General features: G+C 42.5%; 1 protein-coding gene across 2 annotated transcripts in view; it reads left to right on the forward strand.

Annotated features, from left to right (window-relative positions):
- Tmem144 (transmembrane protein 144) overlaps window positions 1-12,826 on the forward strand; it is a 30,306-nt gene extending 17,480 nt beyond the window's left edge. For both annotated transcript variants that reach the window (XM_052180319.1, XM_052180320.1), the window contains 5 exons: window positions 1,888-2,006; window positions 4,274-4,393; window positions 5,432-5,529; window positions 9,317-9,370; window positions 11,973-12,826. In XM_052180319.1, the coding sequence (XP_052036279.1) occupies window positions 1,888-2,006; window positions 4,274-4,393; window positions 5,432-5,529; window positions 9,317-9,370; window positions 11,973-12,056 (475 nt within the window). In that variant the 3' untranslated portion in view covers window positions 12,057-12,826. The remainder of the gene's footprint in view (window positions 1-1,887; window positions 2,007-4,273; window positions 4,394-5,431; window positions 5,530-9,316; window positions 9,371-11,972) is intronic.
- Window positions 12,827-26,719: the final 13,893 nt, after the last annotated feature.

Here is a 26,719-nt window from a genome sequence, read left to right on the forward strand (position 1 = left end):
CCTGGGCGACAGGGTTCTTTACACCCTGCTGAGATTTCGGTACAGAAGAAGCCTCGAGGCATACTGTATCTGACAAGGAGCCAGTGGCAAGAGCAAGTGTATTTTGTAGGACTTTAGTACCAAAAGTATAGCGGTTGCGTAATAACCGTGTAGTGAGTATTCAGTCTAATTAAATAGTGTGCTCCATTTGATCAGCAGAGGGATACCTTTCTTTCCCATGTGACTGTTTTATGATCTCAGGTATCTGTTGTCAAATATAATAAAACATTGTGTCCCTGTATAAGTCCTAACCCCATGTCTCCATCATAAGCACTTCAGAGATGCCTTAAAGCAGCCCATCTCACTAAAGGGTATAGTGAAGGGTTTAGTGATTTGGTTTTTTAACTTACTTTTTGTTTGTTTTTTATTTTTTTCCTGGAGAGCCAAACTATTTAATACATACTGTAGTACACAGGTCCCCTTTCACTGGCTTGGCTGTTTGAACTTTGTGACTGGGATAACTCCTTCAGACCCAGGACATTGAAGTGGTTTCTTGTTTGGGGCATACCAGTCAAACACTATCACTGAGCTGTATGACCCCAGCTTAAAGACAGTAGATACATTGTCTTCACAATGGGCAAGAAGCCATAGAATAAATGTTTGACTAAATTAAGTGAATTTAGTCAAAAAGACAAAAATTAATCAAGTTGTGAAAGAAGAATATATTGCATTCAGGATGAACTAGTTTCCTAAAAATATTTTCATATATTTTCTCACAGAGCATGTCTTTCATTAACAGAATATCTGTGAAGGGGAAGTTTTTAGGGCTGGGGATATAGCTTAAAGCACTCACCTAGTGTCTAAGAGGCCCGGGGATCTATCCCAAGGACTACCTAAAAGGAAATTCTAATTATCTTTTCATAGCTAAGTGTCTGGAACCAAGGAATCTTGTCTTCCTTCAAGTCAGAGGCCTGCAATGTACAGGGAATGTATTGCCAACATGTACAGAGAGTTCTGGATTCTCGTGTCCTTTAAACATCTTTAAATAAAACTATTAAAATTGATAAGCAATTTGTTTTTAGGCTTAAGGGAGTTTTTAATTCATTTTATGGTTTTGGTTTTTGTTTGTTTTTCAACAGAATCTTGGTATATATTCCATGCTGCTTCAAACAACACTCCTCCTCTCTCTGAGATTACAGGGTTGTGGCACCAGGCTTTGAAGACAGGGGTCTGGTCTACAACGGCTTCCCTCTTTTAAATCCTTGTTTGTATGAAGATAGAGGGACTGTCCTAAAATGCCCATCTTCTCCCTCAAACCCGCCCCCCTCCCCAAACGCCAGTTCCTGTTCTATGCGTACAGGGCCCACGGCCAAAGAGTTGACAGTGTTTGAAATGAAACATTACTTCTTCTCATAAAGAAATTTTTTTATACCTAAAATATTCAGATTCTCGGAGTCAATGAACTCTTTTGACTTGACCATAATCGGTTTTGTTTCTGCAGCCATTCTAAAGAAAAAATGCATTTGTCCGTAGTCTGTCCATGTTCCATGAGGATCCTGGAACTTATATCTGAGGGAAACGTAAAACAGAATGTCCATCATTTTATCTGTGCCTCGTACATCAGTTTATTTGTGTGGCGTACAGCCCTCAGCAGCAGCTCGTGCACAGTGACATTTGTAGTGTACTACAACAGTTCCTTACTCCCTCTGCATGTCTAGCCCTTCCACCATGACACAGTAGACGGCTGGGGCTACACTTCTCTCCTCATAACTCACAGAGGCCAAGTCAGAGGTCTGGCTTCTGCTAAACTGCTTAAAATTGAAGAAAGCTTTACTTGTGGTTCCATTCGTGTGTCGGAAATGTTTCCTCTGGCCAAGATACACACTGGTTTTCTTTTTGTTTCTTAAGTGGCTGCAGCCTTGCGGTAATATCTGGAATACTCTATGGATCTACATTTGTGCCAATCATTTACATCAAGGATCACAGCACAAGAAATGACAGCATCTACGCAGGGGCTAGCCAGTACGGTGAGTGAGCTCTCCTATTGATATTCTATTAATAGAAAAAAGAGCTGTGGTCAAGTCAGTACTCCTGCGTGAATGTGCCTTTTCATTTATAAGTGCTGGATTAAAAGGCAACAGGAATAAAAAGGTAGCAGTGGACACTGAAATGTTCTCTTGGGATCTGAAACATACAAATGGAATCAACTATGGTCGGGATTCACTTCCAGTGCTGGGATCTCTGCACAGGGTTCTCAGCTTTCCACTAAAGACTGAGAGATTGTGAAGAGCAATTTACGTCTAAAATCACGACCTCTGGGAAGATATGTGCTCTGTGCTTTTAAAACGTTAAAGTATAGCACACAGTACTCTTAAAAGAAGTAAATGTCCAAGTGTATCAGAGGATATTCTTTTCCAAGCACAGAGTGGTCCATCTGAAAGAGTTAGTGTAATGCCTCCAGTTCTAAAACCAGTGTCTCAGAAGCAAACAGCATTCTGTGCAGCAACCCCGGGCAAACTGCAAGGGAGATGAGAGGATCTTCTGTGGGAGGCATGGTGTGACTCCAAGGAAGCAGGAAGGAGAGGAAGCTCTGGCTTACGTGACGTAGAAAAACCAATGTGATTTATTAACTAGATAAGAGAACTGTGAAATGTAGAACTCCTAAGACGCGGATGAGACAGGAAAGTGACAAGCTCAAGGCCAGGTGGGTCCCCACAGGGATAACCTGAGTTGTCCCCGAGGTTTGACCTTGACCGATGACCTTGAGGCTCCGTTCCTTCTTTCTGTACTTGGCTCCACGTGCAGTACCAGAACATCCTACGGACCTCCTTTATTTTAAGATTTCATGTAAATTCCTTTTTAGATTTTTTTTCCTTTTAAAAGATAAAGGGAGACTTAATGAACGAAAGAGGGAAAACAAAAAACAAAAAATAGGGGGAAAAAAAGCGAGTTTAACGTCTTTGTGGAACTCATGTACACCAGCTTGAAATAAGCCATGATTTTGGCGCTCAGAGTTCTTGCAGCCACAAGGGAAATCAGTTCAGTCCCAGGAGTCAGTGAACACAGATAAAACAATTGACTGTTCAGGAAGAAAGCCCCTCCTGGCCCTGGGACATAATAAATAATGCCCTCAAGTGTCTTCTTCTATCAATAGACAATGAGTTTTTAGGTGCTGTTCTTCCAACTCTGGCTGTATGATGCACTATGGCAGGAGCAAACTTTATTCCAGTGTGTTGAACAATTATCCTCAGCGGCCATTACCCTGTCTTGTTTATCAGCAGGTCTGTATCATGCGCTCTGTTGTAATATCTTCTGGAGAAACCAACTGGTTAGCCTCTATAGCAATTGACACCTTTGCTCTTGCCATTTCACAGCTGAAATTGATTAAGTCAGATCACTCCTAGGCAGGTTTCTAGAGTCCCACGTCAGTAAGGGAGGGCTCGCCTTTGTGGTCTGTACTTTTACAGCACCGTTATGACATCCTTTTGTGGCTAGATGGATAGATTTCGTTTCCACAATCTATGTGATTTCTGGCTTAGAAGAAGAGATAGGCCTGTGGCTCGAGTCTACATCCCTGAGCACACCGCACACCCCTGTCAAAACTGTAAATGAGAGAAGCGTTGATTCCAAGGTAGATTTCCTAGCCAAGCTCCTGCAGGGCACCCATTTGGGTGGCACAGTGCCATCTGCTCAGGCTGTTAGTGATATTAGGGTCCCCAGGATGGGCCACCACCGTGTGACATTACCCTTCCCCGCCTTGCAGCCGATTTGTTGTAAACAGTTAGACAAAGATGTCTTTGGAAAAACTTGCAACACTCTGTGACCTCCAACTCAGCTGTCATGTGCAGCAGAAGAGCTGATCTCTGAGTGGATCAACAGACCTTGGAGTTTGGCGACTCACAAGTCCTCATTTTTAATCCACATTCTCCACATCAAGATTTACCACAGTTGCTAACCTCCATGGCAAAAATAGGGCTAGATGCCTATTCCTTCCTAAAAGGCAACTTGACATCATAGTCAGACACTATTCACTGTTTCTTACTGAGATTTCCAGGGTTATAGGAAACATAGCCTGATAGATTCTCGCTGTACTTAACTTACTTAACATGTCTAGGTTTTAAATCCATTTGTTAAAATTCGAAACAAACAGCACATTGGAAATTTAGAATAATTAGGTATAATGCCTGGTCCTGCTCATTTAAGGTCAGTTTCTGTGAGTTTGTTTTATGTTCAGAAATTAAAATCTGCTGAGGTGGCTAAAATGATGTTTGCATTTTGTCCTCCGCGTTTGCAGATTTAGACTACGTCTTCGCACACTCCAGCGGCATCTTTCTTACGAGTACAGTCTACTTTGTGACCTACTGTGTGGTCATGAAAAATCAACCAAAGCTGTATCCTCAGGCAGTCTTACCAGGTAAGAAAGAATATTAACTACAAAATCGTATTATTCCGTGTAAGTGCCAGTCTCACTAAATGGACTTGAATAATCATTAGAGAGTGGGGAAGAAAGAAAGAAAAGATCTCTGATGGGGGGAGGGAGGGAAGAGAAAGAGAGAGAGAGAGAGAGAGAGAGAGAGAGAGAGAGAGAGTTCTCTTAAGTGTCCTGGTTCAGTTTACCATAAAATATGAAGCACTGAATAAAAAGAATAAACAAGAAACTGTATATAAGATTAGTATAAAACCTAAACTGTCAAAACATTAATGTTGATGTTTCTTGTGTTAAAGGCTCTTCTATTATTAGGGTCATCAGTTTTTACTATTTTGTTTCTACCGTTTTAAGATTAGTATTACAAGCCAGCCAGATCCCTGTACCTGTATTTACAATATTAGAAATATCAACAGATAAAGAGTCTGAAGTCACTTAGGAAAGTAGTTTCTCAAAAAAAATTCAAAAGGAAAAAAAGTTCCTGGGGTGTTAGTACAAAGTGTGTTTTGGGTCATAATCCTTCAGTCATTGTTATAATAAGTTTCTTGTTAAACGAGTTCAGCATAATTCAATATGGTGCTCGTAAATAGTTTTACATAAAATAAAGCATCTGGTTATTTTGCGTGTCTGGTTGATACGCAGCACTAGAGTGTTTATTGAACACCGGGCTAGTGCATTGTGGATTTCTTAAAGCATGAGCTTCTGCCTTCTCTCCGCTCAGTGCCAGTCCCAAGCTCACTCAGCAGAGCACAGAGCGCACGTCAGATCTGGTACTCTCTGGGTCCCGCTCCCTTCCTCAGTCCTCAGCTCCTTAACATCCACAAAGGGAATAACTTCCCCACGGCAGCCTGGAGCCGAGGACTCTCTCGCCTTCTAAAATGACCACAGAGCATAGGTCAGAACTCCAGAGGGGCCCGCGTTGTTTATATAGAGGATTGCTTTAATCCGTGTGCGTTCACAGTCCCTGGGGTAGGAGGTCCTCAGCAGAGGACCGCCTGCCTCCAGTTAAGCTCCCTTGTGTTCCAGGCTTCCTGTCAGGGGTGCTGTGGGCCATCGCCACCTGCTGCTGGTTCTTAGCCAACCACTCACTAAGCGCTGTGATCAGCTTCCCGATCATCACTGCTGTAAGTGGCCGGTTTCCTGGGTTGTTCTGACACTAAAAATAGACAAAATGCCACACTGGAGTCGACACGTGCTTGGTTGCTAAGGAGCAAACATTCATAACCTCTTTTTTAACAGGTTTGCAAATACCCAATCTTCTACATCCCCAAAGTGTTTCCTCCGATCATTTTACCTAATGACATCAGGGACACATTACAATTTTCTACTCATGACTCTCTCGGGCTCATTTGTGTGACACTGTATAAATATAATGTGAGATGAAAAGTTCTTCGAACTCCTAGCACTCACTATTTGTCCCGGGGTTGAGGAAGTTTTCAGAAATTATGATCACATTAACCATGGGAACTGCTTCCGTGGGTTTGAAGGGCTTAATTATGTGATCCACCATGTGGTTGCTGGGAATTGAACTCAGGACCTCTTGAAGAGCAGTCAGTGCTCTCAACCACTGAGTCATCTCTACAGCGCTTAAGTATGTGAAACACAGGTAACAGCAAAATCCAAAGTGCTTATTTTGACAAAACATAAGTAAACTAAAATGCTGCAATCATACCCACTTTGAAGATGAGGAAGTTGAGGCACCATCAAGATCACAGAATCACAGAACTGGTAGAAAGCCTGAATCACAGAACTGGTAGAAAGCCTGAATCACAGAACTGGCAGAAACCAGAACTTCCAAGAACAGTTCCCACAGCTCCTGTGGGCCCCTGGCTCATCATCACCCTAGGCAGTCTTCAGTCTTCTCTTTCTATAGCTGTATATAAAAATAAAACTGTGTGAGCAAGCAATAGGAGTTCCTGGAGGCAAAGACAAGTGTGAAAAAAAGTATAGTATATATAAAGATGATAGATAGATAGATAGATAGATAGATAGATGGATAGATAGATAGATAGATGGATAGATAGATATAGATTTATCAATCTATATAATACTATATTTAGTATGTTAATGGGCATTTTCTTTAAGAATCTTAACATTTTCTTAAAGATGTATTTATTATATGTAAGCACACTGTAGCTGTCTTCAGACACACCAGAAAGGGCATCAGATCTCATTACAGATGGTTGTGAGCCACCATGTGGTTGCTGGAATTTGAACTCAAGACCTCTGGAAGAGCAGTCAGTGCTCTCAACTGCTGAGCCGTCTCTCCAGCCCTATCATTGTTTTTAATTGTGTTTATGCACGTGTGCCTGTGTGGGAGCATGTGTAACTGAGTGCAGATCCCTCTGGAGCTGGAGATGCAGGCAGTTGTGAGCCACACAACATTGACGCTGGGTCCTTAGCACGAGCAATCGGAGACCTTACCTGTTGAGCCTCCATCCCAGTGTTCCTCTCTGCTGACCAGTTATTCTCCTGATTCCTAAACAATCATCATCGCAGACATTCTTTAAGTCATTTTAGTAGCACACCTGTGTAAACTTAAGAAATTAAACCTTGACTAATCTAAAACAGATTTTATAAAGGCCTGATGTGGGTTCCAAACAGTATTTTGTTTCCAAGACCCTGTCTTTGTAACCCAAGCTGGTCTCAAATTTAAAATTCTTCCTGCATTAGCCTCCAGAATGTTAGAAATCACAATCATGTCTCACCAAGCCTGACTCACACAGCATTCTTTAGATTGATTGTTCTATATTCATTAAGTAATCTGCAAACAAAACTTAAATTCAAATAAAATCTAAGTGATTTTTTTTGTTTGTTTAAACAGCCTAACTCTGCAAGTCTCGATTTTTTATTAGATCCAAAGTCTTTATGAAAGGAAGAAGGAGAGGGAGGAGAAGGAAGGGAGACCCCCTTTCCCAGTGCACAGACCCCCTCACTCTGTTTCTCTTCTGGCAACCCTGAAACTAAATAAATCATTCAGAAGGTTTCATTTTTCATTATCAGTACCTAAGTACCAAGTATCATGCTAAGCACCTTAGGCTTCCTAAGACAGTACTAAACCCACCTTCCCTTTCAAAGGCTGACTTAGATGTCAACGTGTATTATTTTACAACAGGAAAATACACAGTTCAAGCGTCCCAAGCAGTTGCAGCTGCTGTGAAATGATCTCTCTCTCTCCCACGGCTCTCCTTAGCCTGGGCTGTACAATAGCACAGTAGCACTTCCTCAAACCACATGTGTCTTTGCAGCAGTGCTCAGAGCATGGGTAAAGGGGTAATTAAAAAAAAATCATCAGGTAGGAAGCTTCAGAGGCCAGTGGCACCCTATGGGGCACCCTATGCCCTGGAGGGAAATGCATTTTCAGAATGAAGAGGATGAAGATTCCCGATAATATTGATGTCTCCGTCTACCCGTCATCCGAGGAGCATGACTCTCAATGAGTTGGATTCCCGGCATCAGCACTTTACAAATCTGATGGAAGGCAGGCGGTTCCTTCAACCTCTTTCTCTTACCCGTTTGATGCTGACTTCGCAGATGGCGATAAATAGAGAACAAGGCATTTTTATTGCTTCCCTTACATCCTAGAAGCAGCGGAATCAAACTTTATTGGGCCAGGCCTGTAGACAGTGGGAGTAGTGCTCGGAGAGAGAACATTGTGGAATTGTTTATTGAAGCTCTTCCAGAGTCTCTGCAGGGCTTGAAGAGGAGTCATTAAAATTCTGCTCTCATCTGTCTGTCCGCTTCACCCACATCACAGCTAAGCCAACTCCACTGTTTTCCTTGCTGGTGAAATACACTCATACCAGATCCGAACAGCTTTGCATTTTCAAATTGTAGAAACGTGCCTTTTCTTGTTTCTTCCCATTTCCCATTCTTTATACTTTTGTCATGCTTGTCCTCACCTCCAGAACTCCCATTGCTTGCTTACATGGTTTTATTTTTATATAGAGCTACCTTTAGCGTCCCTTCGGGTTTAGCATTAGACAGAGTTGATTGGTCTGCATGGAGGCCTGGTACTGCCATTGTCTGTCAGAGATGTGCTTGCTTCGATTAGTAGCTCGGACCATGGACCTAATGTTGAGGAAAAGTAAGATGTAGTCACACACTTTATTTACCAATCTTTTTGTATGTGTCTAAGAAGTACATCAAGAGAAAAACAAGCTGTTTCATTTTAAAGAGGAAGGTTATTTGTTTCTCTTCTATCTTTTGCTTTGTTGGGTTTTCTTTTTGGTTTATTTTGGGGGGTTTTGTTTGTTTGTTTGGTTGGTTGGTTTTGTGTTTAGGTGTAAAACCAGGATTTCCCCCCTTGAAGGAAGCACTGTACTACTGAGGTATAGCCCCTCCCATTTCCAGTATTACTCGACTTTATTAGACAGTTTTGCTACACTAGCCAGGCTGGCTTTGAATTCAGCCTTTAACCCTGGCAAGCCTTCAATTTTCAGTCTCCTGCCTTAGCTTCCCAGGTCCCCAGGACCACACACCCACACTACAAGGCCTGACTAAAATAGTTTATCATAAGCATATCACATTAAGGAAAATTGTTTAGTGTGATAAAATATTACAGCATCACCAAAATAATAGCAATAATGACCATGAAGGCAAAACAGAAAAGAAAGAAAGAAAGAAAGAAAGAAAGAAAGAAAGAAAGAAAGAAAGAAAGAAAGAAAGAAAGAAAGAAAGGAAAGAAAGAAAGAAAAGAAGAAAGAAAGGAAGAAAGAAAAAAGAAAGAAAGAAATCTTATTTAAGGATGTTACTTTGATTCTTGGATCAATGTGGAACTATAGTTTAGATTAAAGGGCTTCCCCCATCAAAAAAAATTACGTTGCTTGTAGTTTACTGTATTTTCCTAGAGTGCAGTTATATTTTAAAAATCCAATAAAACTAAGGGTTTTGTTTTGTTTTGTTTTTAAGGGTCCTGGACTTATTGCCGCACTCTGGGGGATCTTCATTTTCAAGGAAATACAGGTAAGGATGGAGAACTGATTGCTAGCTCTGAATCTCAGTCTCCTCTAGGAAATTAAGAACTTTGGATAGACACTTAAATTCAAAGGGTTAGCAGACCCCAGGAGAACATCATGATTCTGCTATGAGATAGGATGGGGCTTAGCAAAGCACTCCCATAGTCGGGCGTACGGCACTTATAACTGAAGGCTCGGATTTTAAATTTAATTGTATCAACTTATAGCTTTCTTTCTAATTCACCAAGTGCTGCCGTAAATCTCCAGCCCCAATAAACCCATGCGAAAACGCACAACTCAGTTACAGTATTTATACGCTGTACGCCTGCCTAGATTGGGCAGATGTACCACCACACTACTCCATTTCCCAGCTATGAGATCCTTGCTACTTGTGGCTACTCCAGGTCACATGGTTCTGTTCCATCTTCCTCCCACTTCCTCTTCCTCCATCTTCCTCCTCTTCCTTCTCACCCTCCACTCTTTAAAACCTCCAGCCCCACCTTTTGCTTCCAGTGCCCAATCACAGGCTCTAGCCTTTATTTGACCAGTTAAAATGGGATGACGGTTCACATTATATCACTTGAGAATGGGATCCACTCCTCATCGGAGCAGCCCCTCTTGAGGAAGCAGAATTAATATCAATACCAGCAGCACCAGTACAACCCACAACAGCCAAGTTCCTCTGGAGAGCCCGTGAATATATTTCTTCTTTAAACAAAGTTACTGAGTGCCTGTTCTGAACTAGTACTAGTTGCTAGGTTAAGACTTCTGAAAACTAAGACAAAGATTTTAGGAGACCCAAAGTGCTGGTGTGGGACTCACATACATAGGGCTGGGCACAGCAGAAGCTGGCCCCACCTGGCAGCTCTAAGTGCTACACTTCACTAATAGAGAATTAGACAGTCTCTAGTACTGAGGCTTCCAGCAAGTCAGACAACCTACCTGGCCTACACCCAACTTACAAAGCTCTGACCAAAGACAAATTAGTGTGCTCTAACCTGATTCCTTATTAGATTGCAAAAAGCGTATGTAAAATTTAGGTCTTTGAATTACATGTTAAGGGTAATTACTAACTCTTAGAAATCGTTTTTAATTTGCTTTTTCATTTATTTATGTATATTTATATGAACCATTCTATGTGAAAAAATGGCTGAAGGGGCTAAGATTTGTCTAGAAAGGATGCTCAGTGATAGAGGATTGTTGTTTCTCAGTGTTTGAGAGTTTATTCTCAGGAGGGAGCTATTGAAATCAGTCTATGTGTACCCCTAAAGATAGATCTCTTTAGGGGAATGAACTATGTCTACTTACAGCGGGAAAGTATTTCTTTGAGACTCAGACCATGCCTGAGCTGCCTCAGGATGAGGCTATCCATGTCCTCCATCTTTAATACTACTACCCATACATAGTAGCAAAAGCTAGTCCTCCTCGCACGTCTCATCGTTTCCTTAGACCCATCTCCATCTCGCCACCCGTGTTCCAGCGTCTTTCTGGAAGACTAGGGTTGCCTCCTTGGTCTCCTCACGTTCATTCTGTCCCTCCCATCTGTTTCGTATCCTCAGGGGGAAAAAAGAGTGTAGACTTTCCAGAATGCAAATCTAAAATTTCAACACCTACATCTTCCTGTACCTTTAATACCTGTTCCTTTAATACCTTCTTATAGCTTGAAAAAGTACACAGCAGGCCCCATCTCGACTTTCTTAGTTAGGATTTTATTGCTGTGAAGAGACACCATGACCACCGCAAAGGAAAACAGTTAGCTAGGGCTGGCTCGTAGTTCAGAACCTTAGTCCATTATCGGAATGGTGGCATCAAGCAAACATGGTGCTGGAGAGGAACTGAGAGTTCCACATCTGCATCTACAGGCAGCAGGAAGGAGACTGCCACACCGGACGGATGTGGCTTGAGCATCTGAGACCTCAAGACCTGCCCACCGGGACACACTTCCCCCAGCGAAGCCACACCCACTCCATCCAGGCCACACCTCCTACTCTCGTGTCACTCCCTATGGGTCCATGGGGGCCATTCATTCAAACCACACACTCCCCTTCAAGCTCCAGGCATAGGAAACCACCCCAGAGACAGCTGTGCTTCCTAAGAACAACAGCCCTCGCTCAGAACATTCCTTCCTCCAGGGGTCTCCACTTGCTTCTCCCACCTTCTTGGGCAACGCCTAAGGTTGGAAGCCCAGGTCTAAGCTCTCAGCCAGCTCCAGGAAGAGTCCAGGAACACATGCACAAACAAGGTGGTCGCTTGTTAACAGCCCTCATCTGCCGTCATCTGTAATCTTCCTTTACTTGATTTCCCAGGGCGTGCATTAAGGACACTCATATATGTTTATTCAGTGGATGAATTCGTAAGACTCTTGCAGGTTTTCTTGGGAGATTTGTTGATTGCCAGAAGAGGACAAAAAAGGAAGAGAGAGAGAGAGAGAGAGAGAGAGAGAGAGAGAGAGAGAGAGAGAGAGAGAGAGAGCAGCATACCAGTAGCCAGAGTACTGGTTTACGATGAAGATCCCTGATCCACAACAGACATTTTTAAAATACACATGTTGTAAGTTTAAGTTCGATTCAAGTTTTATTCAGTGCAGTCATTCTTGTCTTGATCATCAGGGTCTCCGGAACTACTTGCTGATGACGCTTGCTTTCTGCATCGTCTTGACTGGGGCCTTGTGCACCGCTTTCTCTAAAACGTAGCTATTCACAGCGAGAGCAGCAGATGGCGCCAGCGGCCAGGCGAAGCTACCACCGAAGCTAATGCTACTGTTGAGCAGGGTGGGTCTCTGCCACTCTGGGAATGACTGGATACATGACTGTTTGCTCCACAAAGGAAGAGAGACCGTGTTTCGGTTCGGCGTGTATGGAAACTCCTTCCGATGAGCTGTTAACGAAGGCTGGACCTCGCTGGGTGGCTCAAAGGCTGGACCATCCTCTCTGCCGGTGCTAGCTTCATCATTGTCTACTTATATTCTAATCCAGAAAATAGGATGGCGTTTGTACAGAGGAAATCCCAGTTTATAATTTATTAATAAAGAGGATAAAAAATAAATACTTTCTTGGTTGAGGGAAGAAACACAGACATACCTTATGGAATTTAATTTCAAAGATATCGGTCCCTTTGCCAGCAAAGTAAATGTCATAGCTGCTACCTGAATATTTAAAAGGCCAGTTCATTATTTTTAGCCAAAAAAATTATTCCTTTAATATTGCTCAGCTCTTTACATTGCCTGCCCTGCTTAGCTCAAAATGTTTTGGTAATTATTCCAGATACAACCGCTCCTCAGAAAGCAAGTCACCGCCACTCATATGTACATGTGATATAATGACTACACACACAGTCCCAAGCACTCATCATGGCTCCTGATGTGGACACATTCTAGAGTTGCTAAAATAAAAAGTTTTAGTTCATCGGGTTCAATCTAAAGGAAGCAGACTTGTTTGACTGCACAGCTTTTTTTTTTTTTCACCTTAAACACAGTTACTTAAAAGGTCATTTTAACTGGAAGTGTTTGTTTTGATCCTACTTTAGCAGATTTCCAGGAGACAAAAGAATGTAGCAAGTGGAGTGATTTGATTCTTTAAAGAAACAAACCTGTGAGCACATTGCTCGCTGCAGTGCATTCTGCACCCTTAATACAATAATGGTGTTTGTCTGTGCCTTTCACCACCCCCGCCTGATATTGAAGTACTCTGCTGTGCCAGAGCCGCAGACGAGTACCCTGCACCTGCCGAGGCTCAAGCCTCGGGTCCTCCACCTGAGTTCTGTGGCTTCGGACCTGAGCTCTCCGCATGCTTGCTACCTGTGAAGGAGGGCTAATGATAGTATGTGTCTTGAATTTGCCAGGTTCAAATGTCTCCTTGCCTGACAGACACCCTTAACTTGGTTACTAATGTTGCTACGTATTAATCAAGGGGAAACAAAGTTTACAGATAGGAAAACCTTACAACTTATAAAAGCTACTGGACTTACCACCCTCAGCCCAATTATACTTTGTCTTGCCAAATCAGAAATATCACTGGAGTCCCTTCTAATCACTAAGTTGCTCACACAAATAATATTTGATAATAATATGGTCTTTTATCGATTTCAGTTTTTACTTGAAGTGTCACTAAATTATGCTTATATGACTGACACCTTCTGAATAAACTTATGACAGAAAAGCTCTTTTTTTTTCTTCTTTACATATATTTTAGAATTTCACGGTGGGCAGCCTTTAATTATTCTTTGTGAGGTTGGCAGTTTTAAACAGAAAGTAAGGAAATTGCAGGAAAAAATAGTAAAAGAAAAAAGGGAGCTTTATTCCACCCCAAACATCCAAGCAATGCCTACAATGTTGATAAAAGTATTGTGGGGAAAACAAACTTTTCCACGATGGTTGCCAAGCAATTTACGTTCACGGTTACATTATGGGGCAGATCTGAGTCCCAGCACACTCGCTGGCATTGCCAGGTTCTGTGTCTTTTGAAACAGGGCCGTGTGGTTATCAGGAGAGGGGAGGCACTCTCCTCAGAGTGGGCTGGTGAGCTGAAGGGAAGGCTCACACAGTGCTGGCCAGAAACCACAGGACCCTTCCTAATCCAGGCTGTAGCTCCACGTGTTGTAGGCAGCCTAGTGGGGAGGGCTTCCAATCCTCTCTGCCCCGGTTTCTGCATGTTCATCTTGATGTAGGTTTTGGTGTCTATCTGTCTGTTTTTGTCTCTCGCCTCCTGTAGTTTCATAATCTTCACTCTGTCCATTCACCCTTAGAGGTGAGGTTTTGCCGTTTTCATTTCCCTTGTCTAGTACAGCCAGATTCTGCTGTATTGATCTTTTCAAGTTGTGCTTTCTACTGCGCCTTTATGAAAATGACAACCATGTTCGTTCCAAAGAGTGTCTGCCCCCTTGTGGCCAGAGACGAAACGGCATAAAGTAAAAGGAGCCACCCAGTCAGGCAGATCTTCACCTTGTGGGACATGCAGAACAGAAAATGAGGCATCTCAGGCTTAGCAATACAGCATTTCCTTTGAGCTACTAACGTGTCTTTATTCCTGCCTTACTTCACTTAGTGTAGTGACTACTATACCTGTCGGTGCTAAAAGTCACACTGAGTTGGAAAAAGTAAGTTGTACAACCTTGGGTAGAGCATGACACCTTGAAGAATATTGCAAGTGATCAAAGTGACTCATATGTATTTTTATATAAAGCATTAAAAACCAATGTGTCTCCAAGTGCTAGGGACACACCTCTTTAATCCCAGCACCTGGGAGGAGAAGCAGGCAGATCTCTCTTATCTACAGAGCGAGTGCCAGGACAGCCAGGGTTATACAGAGAAACCCTGACTCCAAAAACAAACAAAAACAATGTGTCAGACTCATAGAGATGCCTTTTGGGCCCTGGACAGAGATTGGCATGTCAGTGTGGGGGTGGGGAGAGAAAAGCTGTTTGCTTTAGGCAAACCATGTGAAGAGAGTATTTAGCGTTTGTTACTTATGACACATTTTTGGTATCTTTTGATACATTTTGTATTATTTTGTCTTTTGTAATTTTTTAAAAGATTTAAAAGAACTGGAGCAGGAGGGCACAGGACTTCTCTCCGGTATAGACAATGAAGTTGAGTCTTTGGGTTGAAATTAAGCAAATGTGGATGAAGAGGAAAACAGCCTTGGGTGTCCTGGCAATGTAGGTTGGTCGGGTGCAAGGTTACTGTGTACATTCTCAGAAACCTAAAGTGACCGAGGGACGGGTGTGAAGTCAGCCCATTTACACTGCTACATCTCCAGCACAGCCGCTTCAATCTAGCACATGCGCACTTACAGCTCTCTGTCAGAACCCTTGGAGAAGACAGAGCACTGGGAAGGTTTCCTTTTCCAGAATGGGTGCATATTTTCCTGCATCTGTTTCTGTGCTCCTTCGAGCCTTCTGGATCCACCCAGACCATGCCTGTCATGCTTCTGAGCACTGTAAATTCGGGAATGCATTTGAAACCCACCGTTTTATCAGCACTGTGTCTGTCACAGGTAAGGGAGCTGCCCCATCGCCAGCACCACAGGCTTCTGGTTTTCACACCCTTTTGAACCCTCCCTAAGTACATGAGCCTCCTGATTTCACCAGACAGAATTTCTATGCATCTTGTAGTTTCCCCTCACTGATGTATGTAGTCATTAAGTAATTATGAAATCAAGAGAGTTTACAATTTCTTGGCATCTGTTAACAATTGCTTGCACACGATTATACAGTGTATGAAAGCTAGTCTAATGGAAACTCTTTAACTCCTCCCTAGTCATCACAGAGCAATAGTCAGCCAGCCAGCTGACTCAAGAGAGTAAATAGGATGCTCGCAGCCAACCCTGACAGCCAGGGTTAGATCCTGCAGACTCACACAGAACTAGAGAACACATAGAACCATGAGTGGACAGCTGAGAACGGTACATATATCCAGGTCCAGGAATACTTTTATGCCTACCACTATTATATCTATATAAGATTTTCCATGATAAACTTCAATTTTAACAAGTTTTTCTACATTTGTCTACAATTTTACCAGAAATATTTTCCATGTAAATCTTCAATTCTATCTTGAAATGTTTCTACTTCCTTTTTCAATTAATTTAGCAATGCTTTTTACGTCTACCATTTTACTATTTAATCCTCCATGAAAACTGTCAATTTTAATATGTTTTGCTATATATCTATTCTATTTTATCAGGAATATTTTCCATGTAAATATTCTATTTTATCATAAAATGTGTTTACTTCCTTTTTCAATAAAAGAACATGTGTTCAAAAAAAGAAAGAAACAAAAGAAAAAATAATGGAAAAGATAAGCACATTACGATATGCTTTCGAACTATGGTGGAGTGCCAATTAAAAACAAGAAGTAAGTAGGCGGGGGGCGGCGGCGGCGGCGGCGGTAGCAGTGGCTGCTCCAGCTGAAGGGCCATCAGCAGTGGAACCAAGGCGACACAGGGTCCAGTTAGGCCCTGCGCCCACGACCACTGACCTTCGCTGACCAGCCGGGCGGCAAGCAACTGCGGTTCTGCGGAGCCTTTCGCTGCACGGAAGCCACTTCAGAACTCGGCTGCCCGCCAGTCAGGAGAGACTCACCGCCATCTTGATCCCGGGCTCCAGAGATCGGTCAGACTGAGGTACACAAACATAATCCTAGGCCCAACACCGCAGGGGTCTGAGCCAGACGGGCGTTGGCCTGCACCCAGGCCCTGGGCTGTTCGAGTGGCCATCGGGGCGCCAACCCAGCCAGGAGTTTTTTTTTTGCCCCGGCCGGTGCACACGCCGCCATTTTGCCTACAGGAGCCAGAGTGCTCGGGAGGGCAGAGACTGCTAACAAGCGTAGCCTGAGGCTAACAAAACGGGGGTCTAGGCCCCAAAAGGCACAGGACTGACCCCAAGAACTGGGCGGCTTGGTGGGCCATCTGTGTGTCAACCAGCCCAGGAGGTTATTAGCACAACAGACTCTCCCGGTGCTTTCGCGGAGCGCGGACGCGCACGCCCGCCATCCGGGTCACCTGGCGGACCCAAATAACAGACATAGCCCTAGGGGAACTTTGCTCGGACCTTGGCCTCCCAGGCGTTTGCCTGGACTCAGGGCCCAGGCGACAAGGCTAACCTAGTGTGCGCCAGCCCGGTTGGGGAAATCGGCTGCCCAGCGGAGTGAGCGGAGCACTGGGGAGGTCACAGCAACATTCACCTTCGGAGCTCCCTGGGGGTGCACACGGGTTCCACCTGGTCCACAGACACAATCTGGGGCAAGGCCTCAGGCAGAAGCCCCCAGCTCAAATCTCTCCGCTTCAGATCAGCCTGGGTGGCCGCCACATCTCCAGGTCCCTCAAGAGGCTAGTGGGGGCTTCCGGGCGGCCAGCTGGGAAAAGTCGGTGTGCTCCGATAAATCCTGCGGGCCCCAGCGGGAGCCTTCAGGTGCCTGCTTTGGGATCTGAACAGCCTGGAAAACAGCACCCTGTCTATAGGCAGTGCAGAGTGTAAGCTGTGCACCAGAGGCCAACGGGGAAGGGGCAGCTTGCACTGGTGAGTCCAGCACTGACAAGACCAAGTAACACCAGTGAGAGCTAGATGGCAAAAGGCAAACGCAGAAACGTCACTAACAGAAATCAAGGCAATATGGCAACATCTGAACCAAATTCTCCTCTACCAGCAAGTCCTGGATACCCCATCACACCAGTAAAACAAGATTTGGATTTAAAATCACTGGTCATGATGCTGGTACAGGAACACATGAAGGTCATTGAGGAGAAAATGGATCAAAAGTTAGAAGCCCTTGCAAGGGAAACACAAAAATCATTGAAAGAAATACAGGAGAATACAAAAGCCAACAAGGAGGAAATGCAAAAAACACTTAAAGAAATACAGGAGAACTTTGCTCAACAGGCTGAGGTCATGAAAGACGAAACACAAAAATCTCTTAAAGAAATACAGGAGAACTTTGGTCAACAGGCTGAGCTCATGAAAGAGGAAACACAAAAATCTCTTAAAGAATTACAGGAAAACACAAACATGCAAGGGAAGGAGCTAAGCAAAACCATCCAGGATCTAAAATCAGAAGTAGAAACAACTAAGAAAACTCAAAGGGAGACAACTTTGGAGATAGAAAGCCTTGGGAAGAAATCAGGGGACAGAGATGCAAATATCAACAACAGAATACAAGAGATAGAAGAAAGAATCTCAGATGCTGAAGATTCCATAGAAGCCATGGACTCAACAGTTAAAGAAAATGCAAAGTGCAAAAAGCTTGTAACCCAAAATATCCAGGAAATCCAGGACACAATGAGAAGACCAAACCTAAGGATTATAGGCATAGATGAGAGTGAAGATTTACAACTTAAAGGGCCAGCAAATATCTTCAATAAAATTATGGAAGAAAACTTCCCTAACCTAAAGAGAGAGATGCCCATGAATATACAAGAAGCCTACAGAACTCCAAACAGACTGGACCAGAACAGAAATACTTCCCGTCACATAATAATCAAAACACCAAATGTTCTAAACAAAGAAAGAATACTAAAGGCAGTAAGAGAAAAAGGCCAAGTAACATATAAAGGAAGACCTATCAGAATCACAGCAGACTTTTCACCTGAGACTATGAAGGCTAGAAGGTCCTGGGCAGATCTCATGCAGACTCTAAGAGAACACAAATGCCAACCAAAACTACTATATCCAGCAAAACTCTCAATCACCATAGATGGAGAAACTAAGATATTTCACGACAAAACCAAGTTCACCCAATATCTATCCACAAACCCAGCCCTAAAAAGGATAATAGGAGGACAACACCAATACAAGGAGGGAAACTCCACCCTGAAAAAAGCAAGATAGTAACCTTTCATCAAACCCAAATAAGTTAAGCAATCAAATTTAAAAAATAACGTCAAAAATGATAGGAAGTAACAATCACTATTCCTTAATATCTCTTAACATCAATGGACTCAATGCCCCAATAAAAAGACACAGACTAACTGACTGGATACGTAAACAGGACCCTACATTTTGCTGCTTACAGGAAACACACCTAAGGGTCAAAGACAAACACTACCTTAGAGTAAAAGGCTGGAAGACAATTTTACAAGCAAATGGTCTCAGGAAACAAGCTGGAGTAGCCATTTTAATATCAGATAAAATTGACTTTCAACCCAAAGTCATCAAAAGAGACTCTGAGGGACACTTCTTGCTGGTCAAAGGAAAAATACAACAAGAAGAACTCTCAATCCTGAACATCTATGCTCCAAATGCAAGGGCACCCTCTTTCATAAAAGAAACTTTATTAAAACTCAAAGCACACATTGCACCTAACACAATAATTGTTGGTGACTTCAACACTGCACTTTCCTCAATGGACCGATCAGGAAAACAGAAACTAAACAAGGACACAATGAAACTAATTGAAGCTTTGGACCAATTAGATTTAACTGATATATATAGAACATTCTATCCTAAAACAAAAGAATATACCTTTTTTTCAGCACCTCATGGTACCTTCTCCAAAATCGACCATATAATTGGTCACAAGACAGACCTCAACAAATATAAAAAGATAGAACTAATCCCATGCCTCCTATCTGATCACTATGGAATAAAAGTGGTCTTCAATAGCAACAGAAACAACAGAAAACCCACAAACACGTGGAGATTGAACAATACTCTACTCAATGACACCTTGGTCAAGGAAGAAATAAAGAAAGAAATTAAAGACTTTTTAGAACACAATGAAAATGAAAACACAACATACCCAAATCTATGGGACACAATGAAAGCAGTGCTAAGAGGAAAACTCATAGCCCTGAGTGCCTCCAAAAAGAAAATGGAGAGAGCATACATTACCAACTTAATGACACACCTGAAAGCCCTAGAACAAAAAGAAGCTATTTCACCCAGGAGGAGTAGAAGGCAGGAAATCATCAAACTCAGGGCCGAAATCAATCAAGTAGAAACAAAGAGAACCATACAAAAAATCAACAAAACTAGGAGCTGGTTCTTTGAGAAAATCAACAAGATAGATAAACCCTTAGCCAGACTGACCAAAGGGCACAGAGAAAGTATCCAAATTAACAAACTTAGAAATGAAAAGGGAGACATAACAACGGAAACTGAGGAAATCCAAAAAATCATCAGATCCTACTACAAGAGCCTGTACTCAACACAACTGGAGAATCTGGAGGAAATGGACAATTTCCTTGACAGATACCAAATACCAAAATTAAATCAGGACCAACTAGACCATCTAAACAGTCCCATAAAGCCTAAAGAAATAGAAGGAGTCATAGAAAGTCTTCCAACCAAAAAAAGCACAGGACCAGATGGTTTCAGTGCAGAATTCTACCAGACCTTCAAAGAAGAGTTAACACCAATACTCTTCAAACTATTCCACAAAATAGAAACAGAAGGAACACTACCCAATTCCTTCTACGAAGCCACAATTACGCTGATACCAAAGCCACACAAAGATCCAACAAAGAAAGAGAACTTCAGACCAATTTCCCTTATGAACATCGATGCAAAAATACTCAACAAAATTCTTGCCAACCGAATCCAAGAACACATCAAAACGATCATCCACCATGATCAAGTAGGCTTTATCCCGGGAATGCAGGGTTGGTTCAATATACGGAAATCCATCAATACAATCCACTACATAAACAAACTCAAAGAACAAAACCACATGGTCATTTCATTGGATGCTGAAAAAGCATTTGACAAAATTCAGCATCCTTTCATGCTTAAAATCTTGGAGAGAACAGGAATTCAAGGCCCATACCTAAACATAGTAAAAGCAATATACAGCAAACCGGTAGCCAGCATCAAACTAAACGGAGAGAAACTTGAAGCAATCCCACTGAAATCAGGGACCAGACAAGGCTGCCCCCTTTCTCCTTATCTTTTCAATATTGTACTTGAGGTACTAGCTCGGGCAATTCGACAACATAAGGAGGTCAAAGGGATACAAATTGGAAAGGAGGAAGTCAAACTATCATTATTTGCAGACGACATGATCGTCTACCTAAGTGACCCAAAGAACTCCACTAGAGAGCTCCTACAGCTGATAAACAACTTCAGCAAAGTGGCAGGTTACAAAATCAACTCAAGCAAATCAGTGGCCTTCCTATACTCAAAGGATAAGCAGGCTGAGAAAGAAATTAGGGAAATGACCCCCTTCACAATAGCCACAAACAGTATAAAGTATCTTGGGGTGACTCTTACCAAACATGCGAAAGATCTGTATGGCAAGAACTTCAAGACTCTGAAGAAGGAAATGGAAGAAGACCTCAAAAAATGGGAAAACCTCCCATGCTCATGGATCGGTAGAATCAATATAGTTAAAATGGCCATTTTGCCTAAAGCACTATACAGATTCAATGCAATACCCATCAAAATCCCAACTCAATTCTTCACAGAGTTAGAAAGAGCAATTATCAAATTCATCTGGAACAACAAAAAACCCAGGATAGCTAAAACTATTCTCAGCAACAAAAGAAAATCTGGGGGAATCAGTATCCCTGACCTCAAGCAATACTACAGAGCAATAGTGTTAAAAACTGCATGGTATTGGTACAGTGACAGGCAGGAGGATCAATGGAACAGGATTGAAGATCCAGAAATGAACCCACACACCTATGGCCACTTGATCCTCGACAAAGAGGCTGAAAACATCCAATGGAAAAAAGATAGCCTTTTCAACAAATGGTGCTGGTTCAACTGGAGGTCAGCATGCAGAAGAATGCGAATTGATCCATCCTTGTCTCCTTGTACTAAGCTCAAATCCAAATGGATCAAGGACCTCCACATAAAGCCAGACACTCTGAAGCTAATAGAAAAGAAACTGGGGAAGACCCTTGAGGACATCGGTACAGGGAGAAAGTTTCTGAACAGAACACCAATAGCGTATGCTCTAAGAGCAAGAATTGACAAATGGGACCTCATAAGGTTACAGAGTTTCTGTAAGGCAAAGGACACCGTCAAGAGGACAGATCGGCAACCAACAAATTGGGAAAAGATCTTCACCAATCCTACATCAGATAGAGGGCTAATATCCAATATATATAAAGAACTCAAGAAGTTAGACTCCAGAAAACCGAACAACCCTATTAAAAAATGGGGTACAGAGTTAAACAAAGAATTCTCACCTGAAGAACTTCGGATGGCGGAGAAGCATCTTAAAAAATGCTCCACTTCATTAGTCATTAGGGAAATGCAAATCAAAACAACCCTAAGATTTCATCTTACACCAGTCAGAATGGCTAAGATTAAAAATTCAGGAGACAGCAGGTGTTGGAGAGGGTGCGGAGAAAGAGGAACACTCCTCCACTGCTGGTGGGGTTGCAAATTGGTACAACCACTCTGGAAAGCAGTCTGGCGGTTCCTCCGAAAACTGGGCACCTCACTTCCAGAAGATCCTGCTATACCACTCCTGGGCATATACCCAGAGGATTCCCCACCATGTAATAAGGATACATGCTCTACTATGTTCATAGCAGCCCTATTTATAATTGCCAGATGCTGGAAAGAACCCAGGTATCCCTCAACAGAAGAGTGGATACAAAAAATGTGGTATATCTACACAATGGAGTACTATTCAGCCATTAGAAACAATGAATTCATGAAATTCTTAGGCAAATGGATGGAGCTAGAGAACATCATACTAAGTGAGGTAACCCAGACTCAAAAGGTGAATCATGGTATGCACTCACTAATAAGTGGTTATTAACCTAGAAAACTGGAATACCCAAAACATAATCCACACATCAAATGAGATACAAGAAGAAAGCAGGAGTGGTCCCTGGTTCTGGAAAGACTCAGTGAAACAGTATTTGGCAAAACCAGAACGGGGAACTGGGAAGGGGTGGGAGGGAGGACAGGGGAAGAGAAGGGGGCTTACGGGACTTTCGGGGAGTGGGGGGGGGGCTAGAAAAGGGGAAATCATTTGAAATGTAAATAAATTATATCAAATAAAAAAAAAAGACAAAAAAAAAAAAAAAAAAAAAAACAAGAAGTAAGCCACCAACACCTGCATGGATGAATTTTATCTTGAAAACCTTTAGGCATGGAGGAAAGAAAAAGAATTTCCGATGCTTATCAGGCTGAGCGTCCTTCTCCCAGGTAAACTACAAGGAGTCAACTAGGGAGCTAGAGAGACGGCTTAGCATTGGCTGATCTTACAGAGGTCCTGAATTAAATTCCCAGCACCCACACGGAGCCTAGGAACTGTCTATAACTGTAGTCTCATGGGATTTGGTGCTTTTCTCTGGTGTACAGACTTAACGGACAGACAAAACACCCATATAAATAAGTCAAGGGCTGGAGAGATGACTCGTGATTAGGAAGAGCACTGACTGCTTTTCCGGATGTCATGAGTTCAGTTCGCAGCAACCACATGGTGGCTCACAACCATCTGTAATGGGATCCAATGCCCTGTTCTGGTGTGTCTGAAGACAGCAACAGTGTACTCATATGCATAAAACAAATCTTTTTTAAAAAAATAAATAAAACAAATCTCTCTTTTAAAAAGTCCGTGTTTTGTACTTGACTCTTATTTACTGCTCACTAAATTCTGGGTGTGTTATTCTCCTGAGGATCAAATGGGCATCTGCTGACAAGATGTCCTAACCCTAAAGTGGACAGCTTGAGTCTCGGCCTGATGCAGTTATCTGTCTTCCTTGGATGCCAAAGATGGAAAAGCTTATAAAACTGGAGCTCCACTAAGATGGCCCATTCAACTTCAATGACTGTGGAAAATTCAATCAAATGCTTAAAATGAGTTATTCTCACAATATCAGGTTGCCCAACTTTAATCTTTAAGGACTATTAAATCATTTATTCATATGGAAATGCAGTTTCACAATTGACCACCAGACGGCAGTATGTGCCTGCTTGATAATTTGGGATTGTCTCCGAAACTGCACACTCACATCCTCTGCCAGGCGCTGCTTTCTCCTCCAACTATCCTGCTTCACATATGTGGCCCGTGGGTGACTGTACCGAGGATGCTCATGTGTTTGAAATCACTACCATATCATTTATGTCCCAGCTGTGCCTCTAATTCTCCATGTGCCATCTGTCTCTCAATGATTGCTTTCGCCATCCTTTTACTGGTGTTTGGACTTCATCATGTAGTGTCCTATAAAGTGAAGACACCACAAACAATCTTGTAAGAGCAGAGTGTGTCCTTGTCGAATGCCATCAACCCCCGGGGCACGACTAAGCCACACTGTTCTCTGATCGCATGACAATGCATCCCCACTGACTGACTCACTCATCGGGCTGTGCAGCCTCAGTTTTCTCAAAGCTACACTAGTAATTCTTCAGCTTAATTAGACGCTTCAGGTCACAGAGACCTGGAACTATTTGCCCTGTTATTTTTGAAGGCCCTTTTCCAATAAGAGGCTGAAATGTTTCCCCAGTGGGCTCATTAAATCAAGCACTTGCTGTAACTACACGTCCAGTGAACGTGGAATCTTACAGACTTAACTCTCCCTGGCAGACTGGACTGAGAAGGCATGTCACTGTCCCTTTCTCCTGGGTATGGAAATATACTGGACAAAGGTGACATGTGGGCCTGGTACCGTGTTTATTCCAGTTCTGAAACACCTAGTGGAAAATCACAAGACAAATTCTACAGAAGACAGAAAGTTGGATGTGCCTGAAATTCATCACAAGGCAAGATGCTTTGCAGAATTACCTCATTGACGGGCTTAGAGTCATGCCCTGCCCTGCATTAGGGCACTTTATTCTTCCATGCTCCCAAAGCTTAAAAAGTAATATTCCCTGTATACCATCTTGGCAATAAGTCTGTTCAGCTTAAGAATGGGCCCACATTGGGGCTGGAGAGATGGCTCAGTGGTTAAGAGCACTGACTGTTCTTCCAGAGGTCCTGAGTTCAAATCCCAGCAACCTCATGGTGGCTCACAACCATCTGAAATGGGATCTGATGCCCTCTTCTGGTGTGTCTGAAGACAGTTACAGTGCACTTACATATAATAATAAACAAATCTCTAAAAAGAAGGAAAAGAAGAATGGGACATATTTCTTAACTCTGAGGTGAGAGAACTCGCACACCAGAGAGACTTTCCGTGAGTAATAGACAACACGTGCCTCCTGATTTCTTGTAGGTGTACCTCTTTTCAGTGGCTGATGCAACAATTGTAGATGTCCAGTCACATAAGATTAACCTTAATATTGGACAATACTACATTTTCTCCCTGAGAAGATGCTGTTTCAAGGCTGCAGAGCCAAGGAAGACAGTATGATTGTCTCAGCTTGTACGTGGTGTTCCCTGGTTTTATTGATTAGCTCCCCAACTCTGTTCATCCAGAACACATTTTGAGAAGCCCCTTGGGCCCCATCCCCAGGAAATCCCCTTGCCTACAAGAGTACACAAGCAAAAACCACTCTACCTATGGGTTAGGGCTGTCACAAAGAAAACTCTTCCCAGGATGAGAGTCTGACCTTTTCTGGAAGACTCTTATGGTGTCCATCAGTTCTGTCTGGAATGAACATCAATGTCATTAAATTAAGTTTGCTTATTATTTCAACAGATAAATGTGTCTTCAAAACCACAGCAAAGATACAAGCAAGAATTAAATATCATTTCCTATTCTCTCCCAATCACTCAATTTCTGTTTTCTCATACAGTCTTAGAGATTGTTTTTAGTATTTCCCTACCAAGGTTAAAGGACATCATTAATGTCTTTGTGTGTTTATCTTGCACACTTGATGTGAATGTTTACAATACATGTCTAGTAGACATAGTGAGATAGGTGCGCATTTAAAGTTTTGATCGATGCCCTCAAAATGATCTATAAAAAATGTTGTAAGCAAATTTTATCCCTACTAAAATTCCCTCACACTGTGGCCAAAGTGATTTTCAAGTGAGTTCCCACTGTGACAGGAGTAACGGCCACATGGGTGACATCTGCGTGTGACATCCGTGAATGCCTTTGTGTCTGTGAGCAGGCATCAGACATACTTTCCTTGGGTTCCTCTGCTTGCCTTTCTGGGACTTTCTTCTATGTAAATCTCTCGATAACTGGTTCTCATTCGCTTTGGAATTTAGACTTACAATTTGTAAGAGGAAGCCCTTAGCCCGGGCTCTCCAATCTGCTCAGTTTTCACTTTGGTTGACAGTTATCACGCCACAAACTGCTAGCTTATCCCATTGTTGGTGGTGCTGAGTTTGATAACTGGATTAAGGTCCCTTCCTTCAGATTTACAATCATTGTTTTTATTGTTTCATCTACGAGACAGTTCTCCAACAACTTTTGCCTAACAATTTGAGCGCTTACTGGTAACTTTGCTTAAATAACTGATTACATCAACAGTTGCCAGGGGGAGCTTATGTGATTATGTAATTAATTATATGTCCATTACTCTTGATTCTTCTACACTACAACCCCTCCCTATGCCCATCCTGAGACTCCGGACCAAACTCCTGCAGCCTTAGTTCTTCTGTGCGTGCCTTGCTCTGTGAGACAGCGTACCTTGCACTTTCTCTCACCCAAATGTTTAATTGGTTCCTATTTTCAAGAGATTCGTTCCTTTCACTTAGAAGTGGCTCCTAAAACTAAGAACTGTCTAACTCTTTGTCTTCTGGAAAACAGTTCTTCATGTCTGCCTTTATCTGCCGTTTACTTGCTGCGTTTTGTTTCTTATGGATGTTCTCTGTTATCTAACTATGTGTTCCGTCCCAGACATCCCTGAGTTCCACATTTTCTGAGGTCTGAATATTTGTTCAAATATTGTTCTGGGAGAGTGTGAGATTAGTGATCCAGTCTTAACTAAGGCAGAATCTTACAGGATCATTTTCAAGTGTGTCTAAGTGTTCCAGCCGGGCGACTGGTCTCTTCTCGTGTTATTTCTTCTG

This window comes from Apodemus sylvaticus, chromosome 4 (assembly GCF_947179515.1).
Source record: "Apodemus sylvaticus chromosome 4, mApoSyl1.1, whole genome shotgun sequence".
Taxonomy (NCBI): domain Eukaryota; kingdom Metazoa; phylum Chordata; class Mammalia; order Rodentia; family Muridae; genus Apodemus; species Apodemus sylvaticus.